We start from the raw sequence: 23,886 nt of genomic DNA on the forward strand, positions 1-23,886 counted from the left end.
TGCGCAATGAGAAATCGCGCATAAGTGTTTTCTCTCACCTGGACTGCGGACAACACGATAAAAGCTGTGCGCTTTCTCCCGGAAAGGGAGGCGGCATGCGGCATTCTCGCTCTATATCCAGTCTGGTGCCACAAAAATGCAGTCATGGCTGCCTGCTCACAAATGCGCGCTTAGGCTGGTAGGGCCTTTTTGAGGCAATAACCGTTTGTTGCCGAGTGGTGTCATGTAAAGGGGAGTATTGAATTCGTCCCTCAAACTCTGCGCACACTCAAAACACAAAAGAAACGCCAAAACTGCACGTAAAGGTTCAGGCATAGAAGAGGTTGGTACACAGCGCCGACGGCGGCGGATCATCACAGGAAATGCGGGAAATAAGTCACGAAGTTGACCAGTGACAGCCAGTAGGACAGCCATGGCCCCAATGACGTCATTTGGGCCGTGCCAGGGCTGCATAATGAAGAAAATTGAAGAGAGCATGGTTGGTTTTTTCGAGTCTTTCACAGGGATTTGCGTGCTCACCGCTTCACGTGCGCATGTAATATTTGGCTCAGGTATTCTTGGCAAAGTTATGTAAACGTCGTGCTGGCTTACTTGCACTGCTCTAATAGTGTTGCAGGGTCCCTTTAAAAATGGGAATTTCAAATTAACCACTTGCTGCACCATTACATGACGTGGCAAGCCAGCAATGATTGCTTAAAGGGACAGACAACTGATTTTTGTCGAGTATACGTTCTCTAGCTCATATGAAAGCCAGCGTTTTATATAGTGAGGTAAACAAGCAATTTATGAACAAATTGGTGGAAATAATTTTAATTTCCATTAAACTTTACGAAATGTGGAAAGTGGTGGTTCGTAGTGTACAGACGTGCCACTACATTACATGTCCTGGTCACGTGACCTGCAAACCTTGCAGCTACGGAAACACCCGAAACATTTATTCACTTATTGAAAACCCTTTGACACAAGTGTTTGTATAAGTCAAAATTGTATACGAATTTTTTAACATTCCTTTTAAAATTTTAAAGACACGCTGGCCGCCACTGCATTGCCGCTGGGTTGCTCTCAGTGTGGCCAACTAAACCTCCATGCCCAGAATCAACTCAGCAAACAGACCCAGTGAAGGAGCTTCGTGCTTGTGTTGTACGTTGTTTGACGATTCTGCCAGACTCTGGGGCGTTTCTTCTGCTTAAATATGCGTTTTCAGTTTCCAAAAACACCAATGGCAGCTTTAAAAAAAAATGACTCACCCTGGGACAATCAAACTACCGACCTCCGCAACATGAAGTTAGCATTGTACCTATCGTCCATCACATCAGGTGGTGCCTTCGTGCAAAATGAAGTATGCTATACTAGGCCATCAATACATACAGCTGGTTTCTTCTAGTGATTAAAACAACACGTAAAAGAAGAAGAAAGCCTGCAATTCACAATTTTTTTAGCTGGGGACATGTTTTTAAATACCGCTTTTTATCTCACCTACAAACAAAAGTGTGTTGCTGCGCTACTGTATGTCATGGTTGTAACCAGCATTAATTTTGGGAGGACACCTACAGCTCGTAGATATAAAAATTTCTATTTAAAAAGCTTTGGGGAGCTATCAGCAAAACTACTTCGCGATAACACTTTCGTGACCGTGGAAAAATTGGTCGTTTTTGGGTAGTCTAAGAAATATTTTTTTCCTGCTGCAGAAAATGGTTGATGCTAAAGTGTAAGGTATGAAATGGTAGAGGATAGGATGGGATTTTCCAAAAAGTATTAATTCAAACAACAGATTTATGCTGAATCTCATCAAAAAATTAGCCAACCAAAAAATAACAAATAAAAAAAGGGTGAGTACATCACTGTTACATTGCACGGGGAAAACAAAAGAAAATGAAATATACACTTTGAATACAAAGCCCTTAAAGAATAATAATGCGAACATGAGCTCTGTACCCGCTGCGGTGGCTCTGTGGCTAAGGCATTGTGCTGCTGAGCATGAAGACATGGGTTCGATTCCCGGCCACGGCGGCCGCTTTTCTGATGGAGGCAAAAAGCAAAGGCGCGTGTGTACGAGATTTTGGCGCACATTAAAGATCCCCAGGTGGTCAAAATTAATCCGGAGCCCTCCACTATGGTGTGCCTCATCGCATGTGTTGCGTCGGCACGTTAAATCCTGCAATCAATCAATCAAATATAAGCCCTGGAAATGCAAATGTTATTTACATACCTACAAAAACATAAGCACTAGTGCCTATCATGCCACCGCTCGAAGTAGTTTTTCGACGCGGTGAAACCAAGGTTGGCTTCACTTCGTAGCCGGCGCCAAGTGGTCCCGCCTGAACGAAGTCGACACCCCGCAGATAAGAGCTGTGACCTTTAGAACAGGCCGGATGTGTTTACATCAATGCGCGACAGCGATAGAATGGCCCGAGGAGGAAGCGAAACTTACTGGCGGATACCTGCTGATGTTCCGGGGCAGTTTGACGCACTTTTGCCATCCGTACTAAAGTCTGACGAATCGAAGTCACCTTAGATGTCTATGCTGTTACCATCATTCAGAGATTACAGCTCAGAGCCATCGGAATCCATCAAAATTCACCATTCATGTGGAGCATCGGCACGTGGAGTGGTACGGCATAACCGAAACCACGTGAGCCCAACTTCAAAGGAGGTTTAAAAATCCCCCCTACGGCAGAGAAAAGAAACTCGAAACCGGAACTGATGAAATACTTCCTCTTTTATCCTTTGGGTAATGCTAGCTGTCCAGAAGCACTCGGAGAGCGCCAAAATTTGAATTTGCATTCATTGAGAACATACTATCGATGGGAATACGCGCGATCACCAAAGTGTTAAGGTGTTTTAAGGGGTGGCCTTTCATTTGGGATAGAGAACATATACTCGACGAAAGTCGGTTGTCTGTCCCTTTAATTCGTTGCTATAGATGAGGCTGTAAATACCATTATGTATGTAGTATTTTTGCCTCGTTGCCAGGTATGCCTTCAAGTACAACCTTGTGCAGTTTAAAAGAACTAGCTTTCTGTAACCCACTCAGCTCCATTCAAGCCATAACAGATGTTTTCATAACGAAAGAAATTGGTGCAGCTTGCACCAGTTGTGCAAGGCTGGAGAAACGGCAGAGCTGGCAGCCTCTCTCTCTTTGTCAGAGACCCGGTTGTTGGATTTCCATGGTGTGCGAACATAGAGGGGTCTATTTCCTGTCTTGTGCCACAAAAAAAAACAGGCACGGCTGCCTGCTCGCAAGCGTGTGCTCAGGCTGGTAGGGCGTTTTTGAAGCAATAAACGTTTGTTGTCGAGTGGTGTCGTTGAAAGGGGAGTATTGAGTTCATCACTCAAACTCCGCGTTCACTCAAAACACAAAAAAGAAACTCCAAAATTGTGTGTACAGGTTCAGGCAATGAAGAGGTTCGTACACAGCGCCGACGACAGCTGATCGTCACAGGAAATGGGAGAAATAAGTTGCGAAGTTGACCAACGACAGCCAATAGGACAGCCATGGCTGCAATGACATCATTTCGGCCATGCCAAGGGTGCATAATGAGAAAAATTGATGAGAGCTTGAGTGGTTTTTGAGTCTTTCACAGCGATTTGCGCACTTACTGCTTTCGTGCATGTGTAATATTTAGCTCAGGTATTCCTGGCAGTGTAATCTAAACATCGCGCAAGTTGACTTGCACTGCTCAAAGAGTGTTGCAGGGTCCTTTTAAGAGAATTCTGCTGTTAAAAGCATTGTACAAGGTCAGGTCTCAGTGAGACCGAAGAACGGTATCGTGTTGTATATGCACCTCATGATGTGAATTTTTCCTAGGCTGGATCAAGCTATTCAGATATTGATGTTCTGTCAGCCAAAAACGTCTGTCGTGTAAATTGCTCCAAGCCTTCTACTGTGTTTTGTTCGCATAGCTTGGATGGAATTCGAGAAGGGCCTATAGTTGTTCCTTACAGTAACAGCTGTAACTGAGAATTACCCTGACAGGTTGTCACGCGTCTCGACCAGCAGAGAAGAAGGAAACGGGAAACAAGGGCAAGCTTAACAAAACACATTTATGACGCAGCAAAGCTCGAAGCAAACAAAACCGAGTTAAGAAAACCACACACACGAAAAGACTATCGAACTCTCGAAAATGGAATATACACATGTCCTAAGCTACCACTGCCTTACAAGCTCGAGAATGTCCTAGAAGACTGTTACACTAGCGCCGAGGCTTACGTACTTCACTGGTATGGACGTAAGGAAATCGAAGCGTGGCCGTGAAGAGCTGGTGCCCGCATGGTGTCGTTGTGATGTTGTGCGACTAGTGTAGCCCGGCTGGGATTCCGGAGGACGTGGACGTTGCTGTTGTCGGAGCCGTCGTAGCACAAGACGACGATAAAGCGCCGCTGACCGCACACGCGCGCCCGTCGCCGCTGGGGCCGCCAAGACGTGGGTTGGCGGACCGTCGGGAGACCGGAGCCGAAGCGTCGTCAGCCCGCTCCCGCCCAGGCTTGTGTGGCGACGTCGCGGTCTCAGGTCATGTCACCCCAGGCTTCGCTCTTCGTGAGCCGGGTATCTTCTTCCGCCCCTGCCTCGATCTCTCCTCTTCCTCCTCCTCTTCCTCGATCTTCTTCGGCGTTGTTGCGGGGATTGTCCTTTACTCATGACACAGGTTGCTGTAATCCTGTATAGTTTTCATGCTGAAGTTGCCGGTTTTTCTAGTTGATAGCTAGGTTGAGGTGGTACAGCTGTTTGACTTTACCAAGGTTTCACATCCTTCAGTTTCTTTTCGGATCATGCAGATTTCTCGACCATTTTTCTCCTTGCTAAGCTGTGTAATGCGACTTTTTGTCTTCTGCAGGGCACGTGTGCAGCTGATCACCTGGCCTGTGCCACTCAACTGCTTGCAGTATGGGACTCGCTCAGACTTCACCTGGTTAACCATGGGACTGTGTGTTGTAAATAAATGACGTTGACTCATTCAGTTGCATTGCATATATGATGCTGTACATGCCTGAGCAACTTTGGTGTAGTGCCTGAGTATTGTACATTGTGTGGTGTTCTAAAGCCGTAGAACAAGGCATGTCCACGATTTGCTGGCAAAGTGCACAATGATTTTACAAAGTTGCCTACGCTGTTTTATTTCTTGCCAAGAGCTTTTCATTGTTGCGGATTGGCAGCGTGCACATCTTCATGGCAGTAATTAAGAACAGCATTAATTAGCTGGGCTACTAACCATGTGTTTTGATGTCATTTCCTCCTGTATTTTTTCAATGCCAAACACGGGTTTATCCAGAACTTCAATTTTAAGGTTTTAAGGGGGGAGGGGGGTGGGGGTGTAGGTGTGTACAAATCCCTGGCCCAACATTGCCTGCTTCACAATGAGAGTGAGTGGGATGCCTGTTTCTTCCACATGTTGTAAGGTGGGGCGCCAGAAGGCTCTGAACCGGGATCACCCGATCGTAACTGAATTCGAGAATGGCTTGTGCCTGGTTTCCAAGGTAACCGATGTTCGAGGTTGCCAAAGTAGTGGCGCTCAGGCCAGCGATAGAAAACTTAGCGCCACAGTGCAGCACATTTTCCCAGTGTTGCCACTTTCCAACACGTGTCGCACCGAGATGACTAAAGTTCTGGGAAGGCTAGCAGTTGAGGGAGAGTGGTTGAAGTAGAATGAAAGGGCTTGGTTGGCCGCTGAGGGCTGGTGTGTTTGGGATTGAAATAATTCAGGAAACAATGATATACACCATGATGGCCCAGTGTCGAATCCATTGGGCTACTGAGCACAAAGTTGTATGTTGGGCTCCTATTTTTGGGAGATAAGAAAAACAAATACGTACATGTACGAGATTCCGGAGCACGTTAGTCATTCCTACATAGCCTAAGCTATCTGCAGCTATACACTACAGCACACTTCAGAGTTGAGGAGTAAGCTCGACATTTCACAATCATTTTAAGGCGAAGCTGGTCTCACTGATGGCGATGTCATAAGCAAAATGGACTGCAGGAAAGCCAACTTAACACAATGGGAGGGCACATGATGAAACATGAAAACTCTTCCCGTGGTCGGAATTGAACCTGGGTCCCCCGCGTTATGGAGCCAACGTCTATCTGCGCCTTCATCGCATTCGGGTCGTGCAGGTTTTCCTTTGGGTTTGTTGCGTGCCCATTGGCTTTGGGCTTCGGCTGAATATGGCACTAAAATGCAATTCATGGCTTGGCGGCGATAAAATACGGGCCGCCTCTTCAAACTTCACGTCCCCTCTGTCTAACTACGACAATGGGTGGGGGGTGGGCGCTAAGCGTTCTTGTGAGCGATTTGTTTGCTCTCGTCTGAATTTGGTACTTCGTCCTTGGCACTGTACCACTTTGGTTCTAACTTTGGCACTTCACCATTTAATTGGCGCACGCAAGATCAAGGTTCGCGTTTCAACCATTGTCGTTAGACGAAAAAAAATTGAAGTTTTCTTTTTTTTTTAAATTTAAAATATTGTCTAATTTTTTAGGTTCAAACATTAGCTAAATATATTTTTACGTGGTGTTGCATAGTGTACCATTAAGCCTGGCACAGAGTAGCGCGTGCCTGCAGAGGTACGTTGGGCAACGCTAGCCACCATAGCAATGCAACACAACCGTTTCATTCAGTCAAGTTCAATTAACTTAAAGGGTGCCTTCTGTTAGAAAATATGATGGCGTTTCAAAGGAAGAGTGTTGGTGAAACAAGGGTTTGACGGGCGCCCGTTTGGCCGAGAGGATGCATTGAACATCGTAGAAAGCACTAACCACTGGAATAAAAATGAAAAAAAAAAAAGTCCGCCATCCTGCCCTGCGAAAGCGGATGTCCAGCGAAGCTGTTGTAAACCACTACACATGCTGATGGCGGAGGTATGAGATGTTTCTTGTAGTCTCGGCGGGCTTGTCGCTTGCGCTCGGCTTCTTTAGCGGCAAATACTCGGTCCTGCCTAGCCTGACGCATGCGCTGGGCATCGTGGGGCGAGAACTGCTGGGTTCTACTAAGCGGATGTATGCGCTCACACGCGAGTAATCTTTATTGTCTTAATTAAGGATGATAATTATCATCCATCATGCGGTTTCGATTTTTTCTCTCTCGGATACTGAGCTCAATGCTTTATGCCTGATTAGCCTGACGCATGCGCTTGGCGTCTTCCGCGAAAGCTGCTGGGTCCTGCCTAAGTTCTTTGTTTACGACACGAAATTTTCCGACCACCGAGAGTCGAACAGCTTCGCTGTAATTAAAAGGTGTTTCGGATTCGGTAAGACGCAGAAGGCGCCCGCGCGGGAGTCGAGACATCTTTTATTTTTAGATGCGACGCTGAGAGGAGCCTCTCTTGCCGGCGGCCCTGTCCTGCGTCCGTCGTCGTCCGCGTCCGCACAGCTGCGTCTCTCCTCCGCTCACCCCCTCTCCTCTCGCCGTGATAGCGCGCCCTCTCCCCCAACATCTGTGGCGCGCGCAGTACGGCGCGCTCTCTCACTCCGCCAGTGGGCGGCGCTGCGCGCGGCGCAAACGCGCTGTGCGCATGTGCAGCGCCCTCTCCGCGGTCTCCTCTCCTTCGGGCGCGCTGTCGCGCTCCGGCTGGTCTCTCAGTCGACGGTCGTCCGCGCTACGCTCTCTCTCTCTCTCTCTCTCTCTCTCTCTCTCTCTCTCTCTCTCTCTCTCTCTCTCTCTCTCTCTCTCTCTCTCTCTCTCTCTCTCTCTCTCTCTCTCTCTCTCGCTCTCTCTCTCTCTCTCTCTCTCTCTCTCTCTCTCGCATTACCCGACGATTGCTCACGCAATTCGAGTAATCGACCCAACGGAAACGCGCAATGGAACCCCCTTCAGCGTCGCATCACACCAGGGTTCCCGCGAGGGGAGGTGGGCGTAATTTTTATAATTCCAATGGTCGATGCCTTCTAGCTTGTTTGAAGAGCGTTGGTAGGCAACGTCGTTCTACCCTTGAACAATTATAGGTCCAGGATGCTGTCAAAAGGCTACATTGCTTTTTTTTTCATTCTCACACACTCTAACATACTTTGAATCGAAGATGAAATCTCCCGTTTCTTGCCTTGGAACGGAGAGCTACCATTTCTCACGCAGCTCCCTGTCGCTCGTTAAGCAGAACAAGTAAACGTTTTCTGTTGTAACCTCGTATACAAGGAACGACATCCCGGGAAACAACACGTGTTCGGCATCGTCGTTGCACCACTTGTGGCATTACAATAGCGCGAGATGCACGTTACATTTCTTTCCCGCACAAAACAAACACAACTCGCCGCATCTCCGCCGTTCGAACCAGCGCAACGCCGCCCAAGCAGTGACCTCAGTGAGATGGTGGCGCCACCGCGCGGCTGCCAAACGCAGCATATGAAGCTCTCGCATTGAGTTACGGAGCAGTTTCGTGACCAGTAGAACATTGAAGGACTCTGGTATGACGTAGGAATCCATTACACTTGTCGGTTGTTTCAAACACTCTCTGCAAGATAATGTACGACGTCAACCAACAATGCATCTCCTCCGGCCATGCCCGCCGTTCCGAGACCTCCATTTGAATCCCCACTGATAGCGAGACAAGCTTGTTTCCGGAATGGCCTCATTATTGATTGAAATATGTTCACTCAAAACCGACCGACAGTAATTCAATTAAGCGTTAATAAAACACTTGGTGCTGCCCTTGGCCCTCAAAGTCATGGCAGCTTCCTTGCCGCCATTTCGTCCCCTTAACCGGTGGCCCTCATAACTTGACAAAATCCAAGAGTTTCCAGTGCAGATTCGTATTCCGGAATCATCTGACACATTCCTTTCGATTAACATGCCGAACTGTCCTGACGATAAATCGATCGAAGTATCTGAGGTGGCTGCACATGGTTTAGTCATTTTTTACTTGTAATTTTATCGTAACAGGATTGAAGACTCACGTTGCATTTTCATGCAATAGGATTCTTTGGCTGTAGGAGCTTGTTTATACGGTTTAGCAGCCGACGAACTGGAACCGGGACAGCAGTTAGAGGAAGAGAAAGAACGTTTGCAGGCTCGCTTAGCGCCGTTCTAGCACATAATCATCATCATCGTCGTCGTCATCATCATCGCTTGAAGCACAAGTTGGGCCCTGGAAGAATGCGCAGGAGGATGTTGAAGCTATCTAAAGAACAGCTGCTCGCCAGCTTGGTGACCTTACTTCTGGCAGCCATCACCTTCAGCAGGTGAGACCAGACGCAGTGTGGGTAAAGCGACATGAACTGCGTTTAATTGAAGTGCGTGTAATACGGGCTTAAGCTCATCAAGCCACGGCTGTAATGGCGCGGTCTGAACACAACCGGAGGAAGGAATCGGTATTCGCCACCGCGACTTCGTAACCACCGTTGTCTGCATGTCTCTCATGAGGTGTTCCTGTTATCGCCTTCTCTATTTGCATCATGCTTGAACGCGGTCGCAGATTTAAATTATGTGGCAAAACTAACCTACGTCACAGCGAAAAAGATAATTGCATCACTCAACCCCCCGCAAAAAAGTCAGCCTGGGTCATCTCTGCTTGATTGATTGATTGATTGTAGGGTTTAACGCGCCGACGCAATGCAGGCGATGAAGCGTGCCGTAGTGGAGGACTCCGGATTAATTTTGACCGTCTGGGGATATTTAAAGTGCACCGAAATTTCGCACACATGGGCGTTTTTGCTTTCCGCCTCAAACAGAAAAGTGGCCGCCGCGGTCGGGAATCGAACCCGCGACCTCGTGCTCAGCAGCGCAACGCCTTAGCCACCGAGCCACCGCGGCGGGTACCTCTGCTTGACACTATACTCGCGCCTACATTACTGAAAAATTTCCTTCAGTTACAGGAGTTAGATGAATCTTTCATAAGATAACACGGTCCCGAAGATACTAAATGCTAATTTGAGTGAGCGTTACCGTCTGAGCGCTGTACGCTTGGCCAGCAATCGCATACAGTGGCGTCGAAATACGTGTAAATATGGAACAGCTAGGGGCGTACCAACCAAGGGTGGGTGCTTTGGTGCTTGAACGCTAGTTGCCCGAAACTTCCTGAGCGCTGCATATGTCATTATCTTCTTTCGGCTCTTTTTGTGAGGAAATAAATGTCCTTTACAAATAAGGTCCTCGCAGTCCTGTTTCACCTCGTATTTCAAAGTAGGTGTTTGTATAGTGAACGAAGCTCTTCGGCTTTATTAAAGCAGAAAAAAAAAAAAAACTGGACACCTAACGTAAAACCTGAGGAGCGGTGAAGCATGCAGTATATAAGTGTATTAAAATATTGTAAGTCTTTCTCTTGCCACACGACGCGCGCTGAAATACTCGACACCACAATTACGAATACGGAGGAGAAGTGAAAGTCGAAACAGAGAACCGCAAATTTTAAAGTTGAAGCGAGTACGCAGCGAAATATAAGCTAGCAAGCAAGTGCGAACGAAGAGCGAGTGTGCCGGTGTATTCTTTGAGTACGCATTTCTGCCCATGGAGATGAAACGTTCTTGCGGGAAGCATTGGAAAACGAGTGTCCCGGTGTTTTAGTATATGAGAATACGACGACATGAGATTATGACGACATGAGACGCCGACAGCCCGAGTCCTTAAGGTGCTTCGCCCCTAAAATGACTAAGCTATTCTGCGGACGCAGGATCTCTTCCTTTCTATCACTCTTAAAAAAAAAAAAAAAAAAACAGGTCGGCGCACTTACTAACAGAGCACTAACCAGTTACTTGTCCCAGTATTGACTAGGTATTTAGTTGCTTTTACTAACTGGTCATGCATGACCTAGTAAAAAAACTACGCGTGACAATGTGGATCTGCTGAGTGCGCAGCGCGACATAGACACATTCAACACGCACATATCACACGTGGACAATCAACAACTGAATTGAGCAAGAAAACCAACGGGATGCGCAAGGAGAGCGAGTATTACTTAGTTACCTATAGAAATACATCAGCTCTTCTTGCATTTATAGCTAGCAGCGGAAAGCCCCAGAGAGAGTCGGTGGGCTGGTCATAAAAATAAAATATTTTAGCGATAGTTTTAGAATTATGCAGTTTAACGTGAGTACAGTCGAATCCACTTATAACGATACCGCTTATAACAATATATCGGATATAACGATGGACAACGATTGCACCGTCCAATTTTGTATGCTTTCTATGGTAAATTAACCCGCTTATTACGATGCTCCCGAGCTGCGATATCGGATATAGCGATTGAATCCGCTTACCGCGCGCGCCGAAAATCACGAGGAGGAAGCAGGCGAGGAGGAAGCGATCCCAGGGGAGGCCACGGAAGCACCCGACGATGAAGGGGTGCCACAGTTATGGTCGGCGCTTCACGAAGACGCGTCGGGTCTCGACGATTTTCTCCATGCCGACGATGGTGTGGAAACGTCCGAGTGCCTCAGTGACGAGGCGATCGTTGCGAGTGTGCGTGGTGCAGCGGACAGCGGTGAGAGCGACGACGACGACGACGCGGCTGAGCAGCCTAGAAAGGTACCGTCATCGCACGAGGCCCAACGGATGATACAGTCCCTACGGGACTTCATTTTCGCGAAGGACCTCCCGCTCAGCTATGTGGAGCAATTAGATGCTCTCGAAAAAGATGTGCGTCAGCTTCGCGTGAAGCAGTCAAAGCTGACTGACTATAGCTTTTCTGCAAACGAGTAGTTGCACTACCTCACTTGCATGCTAATAAAATGTTTTGATCTCTCTTGTGGCTTTTTTTTTTTCTCGACCCGCTTATAACGATTATCGGTTATAACGATGGGATTTTCTTGGCACTTGGATATTGTTATAAGTGGACTAGACTGTATATACAAGACAGCATGTGGATTTGAAAAAAAAACTTTTTAATCGTGATTTGGTGTGGAAAAAGAGCTGTAGTTATTATGTTCAATAATTCATAGAATTTGTTACTTCAGTGAATGTTAGTATCAAACCAGCAGCAGTTACTAAGTGCACGGTGTATAGACTAGTAATGGTTCCACACTTAGTGGTAGGACCTACGTACCGTATTTGGGGGTAGTAAACTCCGTAAAAAGTTAGTAAATACAGCCGTTACTAATTTACGAGCTTTTTTGTTGAGTGATATCTTTCTACCGGCGGCGTGTAACACCTCCCGAAAAATATTTCTGGCTAGGCCACTGTATATATTGATCACGCGTCCACGTTTACCTCGCGCAGCAGTCTTTCCTTGACCTCGTCGGACGAGTTGGAGATGCGGCGTAGTTGCAAGGCCAAGCGCAACGTGGTCTTCCTCAAGACGCACAAGTGCGCTGGGTCTTCCGTGCTCAACCTGCTGCTGCGGAAGGCCGAACGCGACGGGCTCGTGCTGGCGCTGCCCAAGAACCTGCAGAAGCACCTCATGGGCTACCCGCAGGTCTTTTCGCCGCAGGAGCACCTCTTCAACTACTCCCAGTGCCGGGGGGTCCAGCTCAGGCCGAACCTCATGGCGCTGCACATGCGCTACAACGAGACCGGAGTCAGAGAGGTTGCAGCCCCATTCTACGCAGGTCTTAAAACGCGATGGAGCTCATAGGTATACTCCGTGCACAGGTTTCCCAATCAACCCCGCCGCCCGTGCCATAAAATCCGCTAGGGCGTTTCAGGGGTTCGCGAAAGTCTCTCCGGAACTTTTGTATCGAAAGCTATGGTGCGTCACCACGGGCGGTATTCGCGGGGTGACCAGTTTTGACCTTGAAAGCTAGAGGTCAAACCACACCCCCTTCGGCAAGTGCCCGGATTAGAGCAGCGCCCGATGGTGGGGGAGATAGGCGAGGAGGGAACGGCGAAGAACGCGGGACCCGTGCCGCCACCTGGCGGAGGAAGGCGAGGACGCCGCCGCCGCAGCGATAAGTGCGCACGACGAAGGAAGGCGACTTGCGCGCAGAACCGTGTGCGATGGAGTAGGACAAGGTCGCTCGCACCAACGTTTGCTCGCACAGCGGCGACGCTTAACGCCGCAAAGCAAAAAAGAGGAAACACGCTACTGTTGCGTTCAGTTTCGCCATATATATATATATATATATATATATATATATATATATATATATATATATATATATATATATATATCAAGGTTGCAGTCGTCATTGCCAGTGCTATTCGGCTTTTTTTCGAAATATTTAATAGGGCCGAATGACGTGTGCTTGTCACGTTTCTTTTGATTCATTGATAAATAAGCGAAAATATAAGTCGAGAAAAAATCCGCCATATATATATATATAAGAAAAGAAAACTTGGAACAAGGTAGAAACCGCGATTGTTGCCAACGTTTCAGCAAAGAGACTTCCCTTCGAAAGGGACTTGCCCTGACGAAGGCAAGCCTCTTCGCTGAAACGTTGGCAACAATCGTGGTTTCTACCTTGTTCGAAGTTTTCTTTTCTTGTGTTCTCTACCATCTTCAAAGCTTTACTGCCCCCTATATATATATATATATATATATATATATATATATATAGTAAAAAATGAGTATAGCTTCTAACAAAACTGTTTATTGGTCGACGTTTCGATCGGTATACGATCGAAACGTCGACCAATAAACAGTTTTGTTAGAAGCTATACCCATTTTTTACTATTTGCTACGGCAACCAATGACAGCCCTTCTCGCAATCAAAGTATATATATATATATATATATATATATATATATATATATATATAGCGAATCAGAATGGGGAAATGACGGGCTCGTTGAAAATACAGAAAATAAGGATTGACGGTCAAGAATGCCAAGGAAAGCAAAGGGGAAACAGATGCCGAAACAGATAAAGAATTTTTTGGAAGAAAGAAAGAAATGGAGAAAAAATGCCCACCGGGTGAGATCCGGACCCACGCCTCCAGGATACGCGTCTGGTGCGATGACCACTACACTACCGGCGGGGCCGTTTTTACCCTCCACTTTCTCGGGTATTTATGTTAAGAGATTTGTTGTCTGCGTTTAAGGGTGGTAGCCAGCGCCACTCGAGCTACTCGGGGAGAAGGGGACCTTTTTTTTTACCCCCGCGTCGTGACTCAAGCGTCTACGACATGTCGAGAGTGGTCGACCAGCGTTGAACCCTCTTAAGCGACCTATTGCACCAAGACTTCCAAAACAGAGACCCTCGCTATGCATGTAGCGAATCAGAATGGGAAATTAGGGGCTCGTTGAAAATAATACAGAAAATAAGGATTGGCTGTCAAGAATGCCAAGGAAAGCAAAGGGGAGGATGCTGTAAGTTATTTAAAAGAGATGAAGAATTTTTTTAGAAGAAAGAAAGTGGAGAAAAAATGCCCGCCGGGGTGGGATCTGAACCCACGACCTCCGGCGTCTGGTGCGATGTCGTAGGTTCGGATCCCACCCGGCGGGAATTTTTTCTCCACTTTCTTTCTTCCAAAAAAATTCATCTGTTTCAATAACTTCCAGCATCCTCCCCTTTGCTTTCCTTGGCATTCTTGACTGCCAATCCTTTTTTTTGTAGTAATATATATATATATATATATATATATACATTCAAGTCTTGCGGTAGTGTGAGCTTTCTTCATTGTTCACCCCCCCCCCTTCACCCCCATTCATTTTTACTTTTTGCTGCTAAACCTTCCCGGAAACGCAAACAAGTGGCTTAGTGGCTTCACTACACGATGTTTAATTTTTGGCGCAGCACACGCTTTATGTTGGCTTATTGCACGACACGCCAGCCCTGGGGAAAAGACAGTCACACAAAAACGCAGCTTGTATGTGTTCGGGCGGCTATTAGCTTCAAGAGCAAATTGTTTGACGAAATGGCAAGCATCACCATAAATGTAAGACAAAAGGCGAACATTGATAAGTGTGTCGGAGACTTCAGCTGCAAGTGCAAATTCTTGGAAATTTTGACAAGGATCAACATAGCTCATCGTGGGGTCCCCCAGCACTTTTGCAAGCCTTAAAGGGGTCTCCAACGCATGTGTTGGGGACCACTCCCATAAGGATCTCTACGCAGACCACATCACCGTATATTTGCCTTCCACTGTAGCGACTGATTGTATGTAGAGATACTTCGAAAACACCGTATACGGGGAGGCCAGTTTTTGCTGCAATGCATTGTAACGCTGCTGCTGCAAAAAAATTATTACCAACTGTGAACGTTGGAAGTGGCACTTATGGAGGAAAAAAGCAGCCTGAAGAACCAGCTGACTATTTCCGATGACATATTCGCAAGTGATCGGTAGTAATATATTGTGAGAGTTACCACAGGCCTGACTTATCGGATCATCGTTTCCACGCACAGGTGATGCCTCCGGACACCGTTTACGTGACCATAATCCGGCGCCCGACGGACCTGTTCGTCTCTCTCTTCTACTACTTCAAGATGAACGAAGTCTACGACGCGAACGTTACTGCGTTCCTGAAGACTCCATTCTTCGTCCAGGTATGAAACGCTTGCACACAAACCTCTCGCAATCTTCGTGCGGTGTGAGGATGAGTCGGGGCAGGAGCGTGTCATTGCCATGAGTCAGGCACGACCAGACAGCTGTATATGGAAACAGTACAACAAAAAGGACCGTTGTGCTGGAAGCCGCAGACAGACATGCTACGTGGATTGCTGTAGCATGAGGATGCAAACTCATTGAGCAGAGCGGAAGGAGGGAGACAAGGATGACAAAGCTTCATTCAATAGTGAAATCGTGCTCAATAACCTCGGGAAAGCACAGCGGTTTGAGATAGGTGGCGAGGCAATGGAAGTGGTAAGCGAATATATCTATAGTTCATTCCACAAGCTACGTGCAGCACTGTGGAGGCTACATTGTTGTCAACAGTCCTCCGTGAAGGGAGCCTTGAAAGGACATTTCCTTCTCCCCTCTCGGCAGGTGGAACCGCAAGGCCCCGGCGCCTATTCACGCTTCCCTTCACGGTGAGTTAGGCGCCCTCAGTGGGCGGACTGTTGACAACAATGTAGCTTCCACAGTGCTGCACGCAGCTTGTGGAATGAACTATGCTTAGCCCAAGTAGGGGCTCCGGATCCCAATCATGAGGCAGAGATAATTAGAAGGATAAGAATTGGGTGGAGTGCATTCGGTAGGCATTCTCAGATCATGAATGGCAGCCTACAATTGTCCCTGAAGAAGAAAGTGTACGACAGCTGCATATTACCTGTACTCACCTACGGAGCAGAAACTTGGAGGCTCACTAAAAGGGTTGAACTTAAATTGAGGACGACTCAGCAAGCAATTGAACGGAAGATGATAGGTGTAACATTAAGGGACAAGAAGAGAGCGGAGTGGGTCAGGGGACAAACGCGTGTTAAGGACGATTTAGTAGAAATTAAGAAGATGGAATGGGCGTGGGGAGGCCGTGTAATGCGAAGGCAAGATAACCGTTGGTCATTAAGGGGGTAACAGAGTGGATCCCTAGAGAAGGCAAGCGTGGCAGGGGGCGGTAGAAAGGTGGGTGGGCAGATGAGATCAAGAAGTTTGGGGGTATGAATTGGTCGCAGTTAGCACAGGACCGGGATAATTGGAGATCTATGGGAGAGGCCTTTGCCCTACAGTGGGCGTAGATAACATTATTATGATTATTATGATGATGATGATGAAATTTTGCTGGTTAGTGGGCGGGCCGGGTCCTCAGTCCAGGACTCCGTTGGTGCGGCCTGCAGGTCCTCGCCCTTTCAGCGAGCGATAAGCTGCTTACTTGGGTCCCAGCTGGCAAGGTCACTCTCCCACTGCTCGTATGTATAGGATTAGGAATCCACACAAGGCGTGGCTTTGACTGGCATGACCAAACCATATGGTGCAGTCGACTCTCGATAAACCCAAGTCACTTAATTGGAATTTTCGGGTAATTGGAAGTGGTGTTCCGGTCCCGACAATTTTGCATGCAATTCGGTCGAAGAAATCGCTCGATGATTCGAAGATAAAACCTATTACATTGGTTACTTGGTATTACGAATAAAGAGCACTGAGGTGACCGTCATCTCTCAATAAACTCGAACTTTTAAAGCTCCAAAACACCGATGTACTCTGAACTATGTCCTATGCCTGCGCCATCGCAACTGAGGCAGCGCACAGTCGTACCTGGTCATCTGAGACTCGCACCAATGAATACGCATTTCTGTGTTTTCGTTTTCAGGTCCTTAACCTTCTTTTGTGTGGTGGACGCTTCAGGCGTCTAATTTAGCTGCAAGCCTGAACTAATAGGGTAAGCCGACGAAGTTCGAGATTCTGAACAAAATCAAGAAAAGGGACGTGTTGCGGACTAATGGCAATGTGCTCTTTGTTTAATTGGAAATTCAGTTAATTTGGTGTTTTTTGCGGTCTCCGTGGACTGCCTGTTAATTGGAGTCGAATATAATACCTGTATTGTCTCAGTGCCGGCATAGGTGGTTGTATATTGTGAGGTGAATGAATGACGTGTAGCCATGTGAGAAATTTGTTTGGAGTTGTCGCAGGGCGAGCTGTCGTTCTTTCATTAACTTTCAAGCTGGCTTCTAGAAGGTGCGCCGTGTGAGCATCAAGTGTTGGGTGATATCGTTGTATGTGATGAGTGGCTGGCCCTCTCGTCGGTCTCTCGCGGTGCCCGGTGAGAAATGTCTCGGGCGTGAGCGTCGGCCCCTGTTACGACTGAGCCCGCCGCTTGGCTTTGTTTCAACACTCCTCGGCTGTGCGGCGAAGCCTCCACTACGTGCGTCTTTCAAGCAGGCCCCCCTGTCGGGGACTCACGCTTGCAGCCGACAATTCAAGCGCGTCGCTACACGTCTGGATCACAGGCGCCTCGTTGTCGGTGCGATCAAACTTCGATGGTGTGCCGAAGCAACACGCTGAGACCTGTCCCAAGGACACGGAAGCCCCGCGTCCGCTGCGGAGACGTCCTCTCTCCCATCTCTCGGACTCAGCGTCCGCCGCTACTACCGACTGCTCACGAACTCTGGAAAGAGTGTTGTGTATGTCTGTGCCGTTAGTGTCGGGTGCACAATCTAGAGGGAACGCTTGTTTCGACCGTTGGCGCTTTGGGTATAAATAAGACCTCCCAAGCGCTGTAGTTCATTCCTGTTTGAGCAGTGAATCAATGCTGTCACTCTGCTCGAGTCCTGTACTGTAACCTCGCCCGTCGGGGCATTGTTCTTTGGCTTCGTCTCATCTCTCGCTATGAAGTAAACAAGTTACGCTTTGCCTACGGCTTCCGGACTTCCTCACGGCTGCAACATTGGCTGTCCGCTCACTTCAAACCACGCTACCAAACGTATGTCGGAGGCGACGGAGCTCGGCTCGGGTCGGCCTTCCCGTACGCAACACCCCTCCTCATCCAAATGATTTTGACTGCTCTTTTAGGGGAAGTTTGGACTAGGATTAGCCATGCTTTCTCGGAAAGGTGTTATGGTCGCTCGCCAGTGGGAGGACCGCTTAGTCCAGGAATCCTCACGCTTTAGCTGCCAGGAGTGCCCTGGCGACCAGGACCTCTTTTGTTGAAGGGTAGGGCTGGTCAGCAGGCGTTTCTGTAGTATACAGTTGAAAGCGAAGAGGGGGTTGGCACATTCACTGATGTCTTAGCCTTAGAGCTTAGTTTGACTTTGCGTTCAAACCAGCCAAGCGCTTCCGGCATATGCATAGCGTGCAGATTTCGGTTGTTCCTTGCTTCCTGTACCCGTTTAATGCTGGTGTCCAGCATCAACTGAGTGGGAGTTCGTTCACCAGCCAGCAGAAGCTAACGCAGACAAACGCGTGTGACTGTGTGCTGTCTTCGAGCAATAGCGGGAGGTTTTGCCTGCAGGTGATACGCAGGTCTCGCCTGCACAAATCCTTGAGCTTCAACCAGATTACCTTCGACCTTGGCGCCGACGGCGACGAAATCGCGGCCAGCGGTGATCCGTCGGCGCTGCCGGCCTTTCTGGCTGCTGTGGACCGCGGATTTCACCTGGTGATGATCGCGGAGCGCTTTCTAGAGTCCCTGGTGCTGCTCCGCGATGAGCTGTGCTGGGATCTAGACGACATGATCACTTTGAAGCACAACGTGCGGGCGCAGCTGTTGCCCGGTCCGGAGCCGGACGCGATCAGGTAATGGATAGATCATAGATGACGGCGCAAGGGCAAAACGCATCTGTGGAGAACAACGGGTTTCCGCACACTCTTAAAAAAATGTCGGGGCATTCACTAATGGAATACTAACAAGTTACTTGTCCCAGTATACACTAGGTACTTAGTAACTGGAGGTAGTAAATGTAGCACTTGTCAGAGTTATACCCCTGTCACACGGCACATCTAATGTCATTCAAACTGAATGACATTAGCTGTAAATGACATTCGGCTCGGCCGTGCGGGTCTACACGGCGGAACAAATGTCATTTGATTGTGATAGCGGTGACGATTATAGCGAGCTTGCAAAACCGCAAAATTACATTTCAAACGCATATAGAATGTTTTCACACGTAATATTAAAAAAAAACGTAACAAAGGAATATTTAAAAAAATAAAAACAAGAAAACCACCGATTTAGGTGACATCAGTAGACATCACAAGCTGAGACAAGTCTGCAAAAAATCCGGATTAGGGTAGCGTGCGCACTGGGGACGAGATTTTCTTTTTTGTTAGTACTTGCTGGTCTTTCTTTGTTAGAACAACAATACAGAAAAGACAATATAAGTTTACTGACCGCTTTTAGAAACAGTATTCTTTGGTTTGTTACTGAATTTTCCTGTCTAGGGACGCGCTACTGCTGTCGAGGCTACTCATTCGGCCGCCAACTGAGGTGTAACTGAGGTCCGGGACCTCAGTTAGCCGGTAAATGTCATTCGCCTTGAATGTCATTCGGTATTCTCATGTAGCGCCGAATTAATGACATTTAGAGCGAATGTCATTTGCTGTAAATGTCATTAGATCTGCCGTGTGACAGGGGTATTACTAACCGAAGCAGACAGTAAGCACCATTACCCCCACTAGTAAAGTCCCAGCGAGAGCACTCTTCTGAGCTACATGCGTTTACTAACTGGCCATGCACAACCTAGTCACAAGCACGACCTTAATCTAGTGCATACTGCTTCCTACACTCAGTTAATTTACTAACCATGCGGTTGTTAGTGGCAGAGCGTACGTACAAAACCGCGGGGTAGTAAGGTTCGTAAGGAGTTAGTAAATACGGCCGTTACAACCTTTTTACGACCTTTTTTATTAAGAGTGCACACACACGCACGGAGGCTGCAGGACCGGTTTTGGAGAGGGGGGAAAACGCGCACGTAAACGCGTCATTATTCGCACATTTGTCGCATAGAACGACGAACAACGCTGGATCTTTCGCCTCGTGGGGCACATAAGCGTCCATGAGGACAAAATGCAACCATCTGAGAATGAGCCTTTCGTAATTCACTCAGCTTTTTTCCAACCACGAAATAAGTTTCTTTACCAAAAGAAAAACGCGGGAAATTTGAAGAACTTTCAAATTTTGCGCTACACGACGCCAGAAATGATACAATGGAGGCCAGGACTAAAAACATAGTTGTAAGTGTGCTGACTGCATGTCAGAATTCAAGGGATATGATCAAACGGGATTAGAGGACGCCACTAACTTCGCCCAGTCATGTTTTTCTAGCCGGCCAATCGCACAAACAAGGTTTCGTTGCGTCATAGATTCCTCACCAGGAAGTCTGATCGATTATTCGTTTGAAGTTCGCGATAAGACTGGCATTGTAGTATCGGACAAAGCAGGCTTTTTAATGAACCAAGCTTGCATTTTGTCTTGATGGCCCCTTGGACGTTGCGTATGACGGTACACTGGACGCGCCATGTGTTTCCCTGCAGTGTACGTAAAGATAGCCCTACTATTTATATTTGAAAAATGTGATTACAAGCTGTCTCGCTCCCAAACAACGTGACAAGTGGGTCATGGCGACGTCGATACGTTATGGCGCAAGTCCGTCCATCTTTAGGGGCGAGTTTTTGCTGGGGCTAGGCGTACTTCATATAATCATATTGTACGATAAAGAAGAATGTTATGTGGGCTGCGCCCGAAATGTATACCGGAAGCCTCAACGACAACAGCAAAAAAGGGGCGTGTTCACTTGACGAGGGTTCGCGTCTGCCCTGCAGATGCGCCAGATGAAGGCGGTGACAAATACGACGACGATGTGACCAAATTTCTTAGCACAGCTTCGAAGGTGCCGAGCCTTGAAATGCGTATATGGCGGCCAAGCGTGGTTGTAATTGTTCATAATTTTTAAAGCGACAGCTTTCTTCATGGGACCGATGGCGTTCAGTTAAAAAAACTAATTTCCCCATAGACCGGTTGGTCGACCTAAAAGCTCTGAAAAGATCTCTGGACGCACGGTGCGTACGTGAAACCGGGCTTTTATTGTGTAAAGACGGTTACTTGAGAATCCCGAAAAAGGAACGGTTCTAGATAAGACAATACGCGCATCGACCATGAGGAAGTAGTCAGATAGTATACCTTTATCTCGTAAACCACGTATCCGTATACATTTGATCTTCGTATACAGATGCGTTCAGTTCATCATCTTCATCAGCCTTTCTACGCCCACTGCAGGTCAAAGGCCTCTCCAATGGATCTCCAATTATCCCGGTCCTGCGCTAACTTCGACCAATTAATCCCCGCAAACTTCTTGAGCTCATCTGCCCATCAAAGTTTCTGTCGCCCCTGACACGCTTGCCTTCTCTAGGGATCCACTCTGATAACCTTAATGACCGACGGCTACCTTGCCTTCGCATTACATGCCCTGCCCACGCCCATTTCTTCTTCTTAATTTCTACTAATATGTCCTTAACACGCGTTTGTTCCCTCACCCACTCCGCTCTCTTCTTGTCCCTTTATGTTACACCTATCTTCCGTTCCATTGCTCTCTGAGTCGTCCTCAATTTATGTTGAACCTTTTTAGTGAGCCTCCAAGTTTCGGTCCCGTAGGTGAGTACCGCTGTCATACACTTTCTTCTTTAGGGAGGACAATGACAGGCTGCCATTTATTATCTGAGAATGTCTGCCGGATGCAAGTCCGTCCATCGGAGAGCAGTAAGATACCATGAAGGAAGGACGTCAGGCAAGGAGGCACAATCTCACCAATGTTATTCACAGCATGTTTACAAGACGTATTCAGAACATTAGATTGGGAACAGGTGGGCGTAAAGGTTAATGAAGAATACCTGAGTAACCTGAGATTTGCTGATGACGTTGCCTTGCTAAGTTACTCGGGGAACGAATTGCGAAGCATGCTTACCGCACTGAACAAGCAGAGTAGAATCGTGGGTCTGAAAATTAATATGCAGAAAATAAAGTAATGCTTAACAACCTCGGGAGAGCACAGCAGTTTGGGATAGGTGGTGAGGCAGTGGAAGTGGTGAGCGAATATGTCTACTTAGGCCAAGTAGTGCATTCACTTAATGCGCGAAAAATCGTCGCATGAATGAATAAATTTATTGTTAAAATGGAAAGGAAAGATCACCAACAGGCGTAGTTTGTGTCACCTAAGGGTGGACTCCGGAACACCTACTGGTGTGGGGGTGTGGGGAATGGGGAACACACGCACGCACGCACGCACGCACACACGCACGCACGCACGCCACGGCCACAGTTCAGTTTAACTGGGGAGAAAGCGGAGAGCCGGGATGGGTACCGAGGCGTCCAGGTAGGACCCCAGGGCCTCATATATGAACTTCGTTCTTCGTTTGCGATTCGAGTCTTCGAAAGTTCGATCGATTGGACGCACTTTCAGCGATGGTTGGACGTCATTTTATCTTTCGTGTTTCCCTCTGCTTTCTTTAGGAAAGGGGTGGTAGGTTTGTTGCGTGATATCCCTGGTCGAACATCTACTGACGTCACGCACTGAAGAGCTGTGGCTCGCGTGGCCGCAGGATCCTGGAGGAGGCCAACCGGGTGGACGAGGCGCTGTACGCTCACTTCCTGGCCAAATTCGACCGGGCCGTGGAAGCGTACGGCCGCCGGCGAATGCAGGCCGAGGTTGCCGCGCTCGAGAGCCGCACGGACTTCTGGTTCTCTCGCTGCGTGGACTCGACGATCCCCGTCCCGTCCAACGTGTACGAGTACACGTCGCGGAACCGGACCTCGGACGCCGAGCAACGCATGTGCCAACTGCTGACCATGCCCGAGCAAGATTTCGTCCAGCGGTTCCGTATGCGACTATTTGACGTGTGCCCCGAGGCGTCGAGCGCGATGACGACGTCAGACGCAAGCGCTGTACCCCGAGGGCCGCGGTGACGCACCGCTGGTCTGACGTGGTGCTCAAGGCGCATAGTGTGCAATTGTTTTCTCTCTCTCTCTCTCTCTTGCGTTGCGTTTTGTACTAATAAATGATTTGGGTATTCTCGCGAAGTGCCAAATTTCCCTAATTTAGTGCTCGTTTCATTAATCCGAAGCAGAAAATTGTGTGCAAAGAATGGGCTCGAGCCAACGTTACTAGAATTATTCTAGTAACGTTGGCTCGAGCAGCGCAGTATCGGAGTTGTTCGAAGTCAGTGGGAGAGGTCTCCGTCGTGCAGTGGACTTAAATAGGCTGGTGATTATTATGGTGATGATGATTTGGGAGATAGCGCTCCTCCAAGATGCGGTCTTTTTGATTTCCCCTTCAAAGCGAAGCCTTATTCGCATGTCCTCCCGACTTTCCGGGCAGTGCCGCTGTGGTCTTGCTCGGACGCGCCGCTGTTCCTTACACCACGATTGCAGCCGATTTGTTTGTTCTTCGCTGCAACAACGACCTTTACTCCATCATTGTTGCTATATGTGTGACCTTCCTTCATTTTTTTGGAAGTGATAATAGAGAGTTTTAGCAGTCCGCCTGTTCCGTCGTTAACGTAGTTACCGTGTTGACTGCATGGGACCCGTCTGTGCGCGCGGGAAGGGCGAGTAGGCGGCCCCCCGCCGCGACGAATTCACGGGCATGGGGAGGGCCGGCCCGCGGAACTAATCCACCCTACCGCGACCAATGCGGAAGTGCCCAGACGGGTCCCGGTAAACA

General features: G+C 48.0%; 1 protein-coding gene across 1 annotated transcript; it reads left to right on the plus strand.

The window, feature by feature from the left end:
* The first annotated feature begins 12,145 nt into the window (after positions 1 to 12,145).
* On the plus strand, positions 12,146 to 23,225 carry LOC144157976 (galactose-3-O-sulfotransferase 3-like). The gene is made up of 4 exons (XM_077688681.1): positions 12,146 to 12,447; positions 15,205 to 15,345; positions 18,684 to 18,967; positions 22,766 to 23,225. The coding sequence occupies exons 1-4, from the start codon at positions 12,175 to 12,177 to the stop codon at positions 23,127 to 23,129; spliced, it is 1,062 nt and encodes a 353-aa protein (XP_077544807.1). The 5' UTR covers positions 12,146 to 12,174; the 3' UTR covers positions 23,130 to 23,225.
* The last annotated feature ends 661 nt before the right edge of the window (positions 23,226 to 23,886 follow it).

This window comes from Haemaphysalis longicornis, unplaced genomic scaffold, assembly GCF_048455015.1.
Source record: "Haemaphysalis longicornis isolate Haplotype H1 unplaced genomic scaffold, Haemaphysalis longicornis Haplotype H1 scaffold_10, whole genome shotgun sequence".
In the NCBI taxonomy this organism is placed as follows: domain Eukaryota; kingdom Metazoa; phylum Arthropoda; class Arachnida; order Ixodida; family Ixodidae; genus Haemaphysalis; species Haemaphysalis longicornis.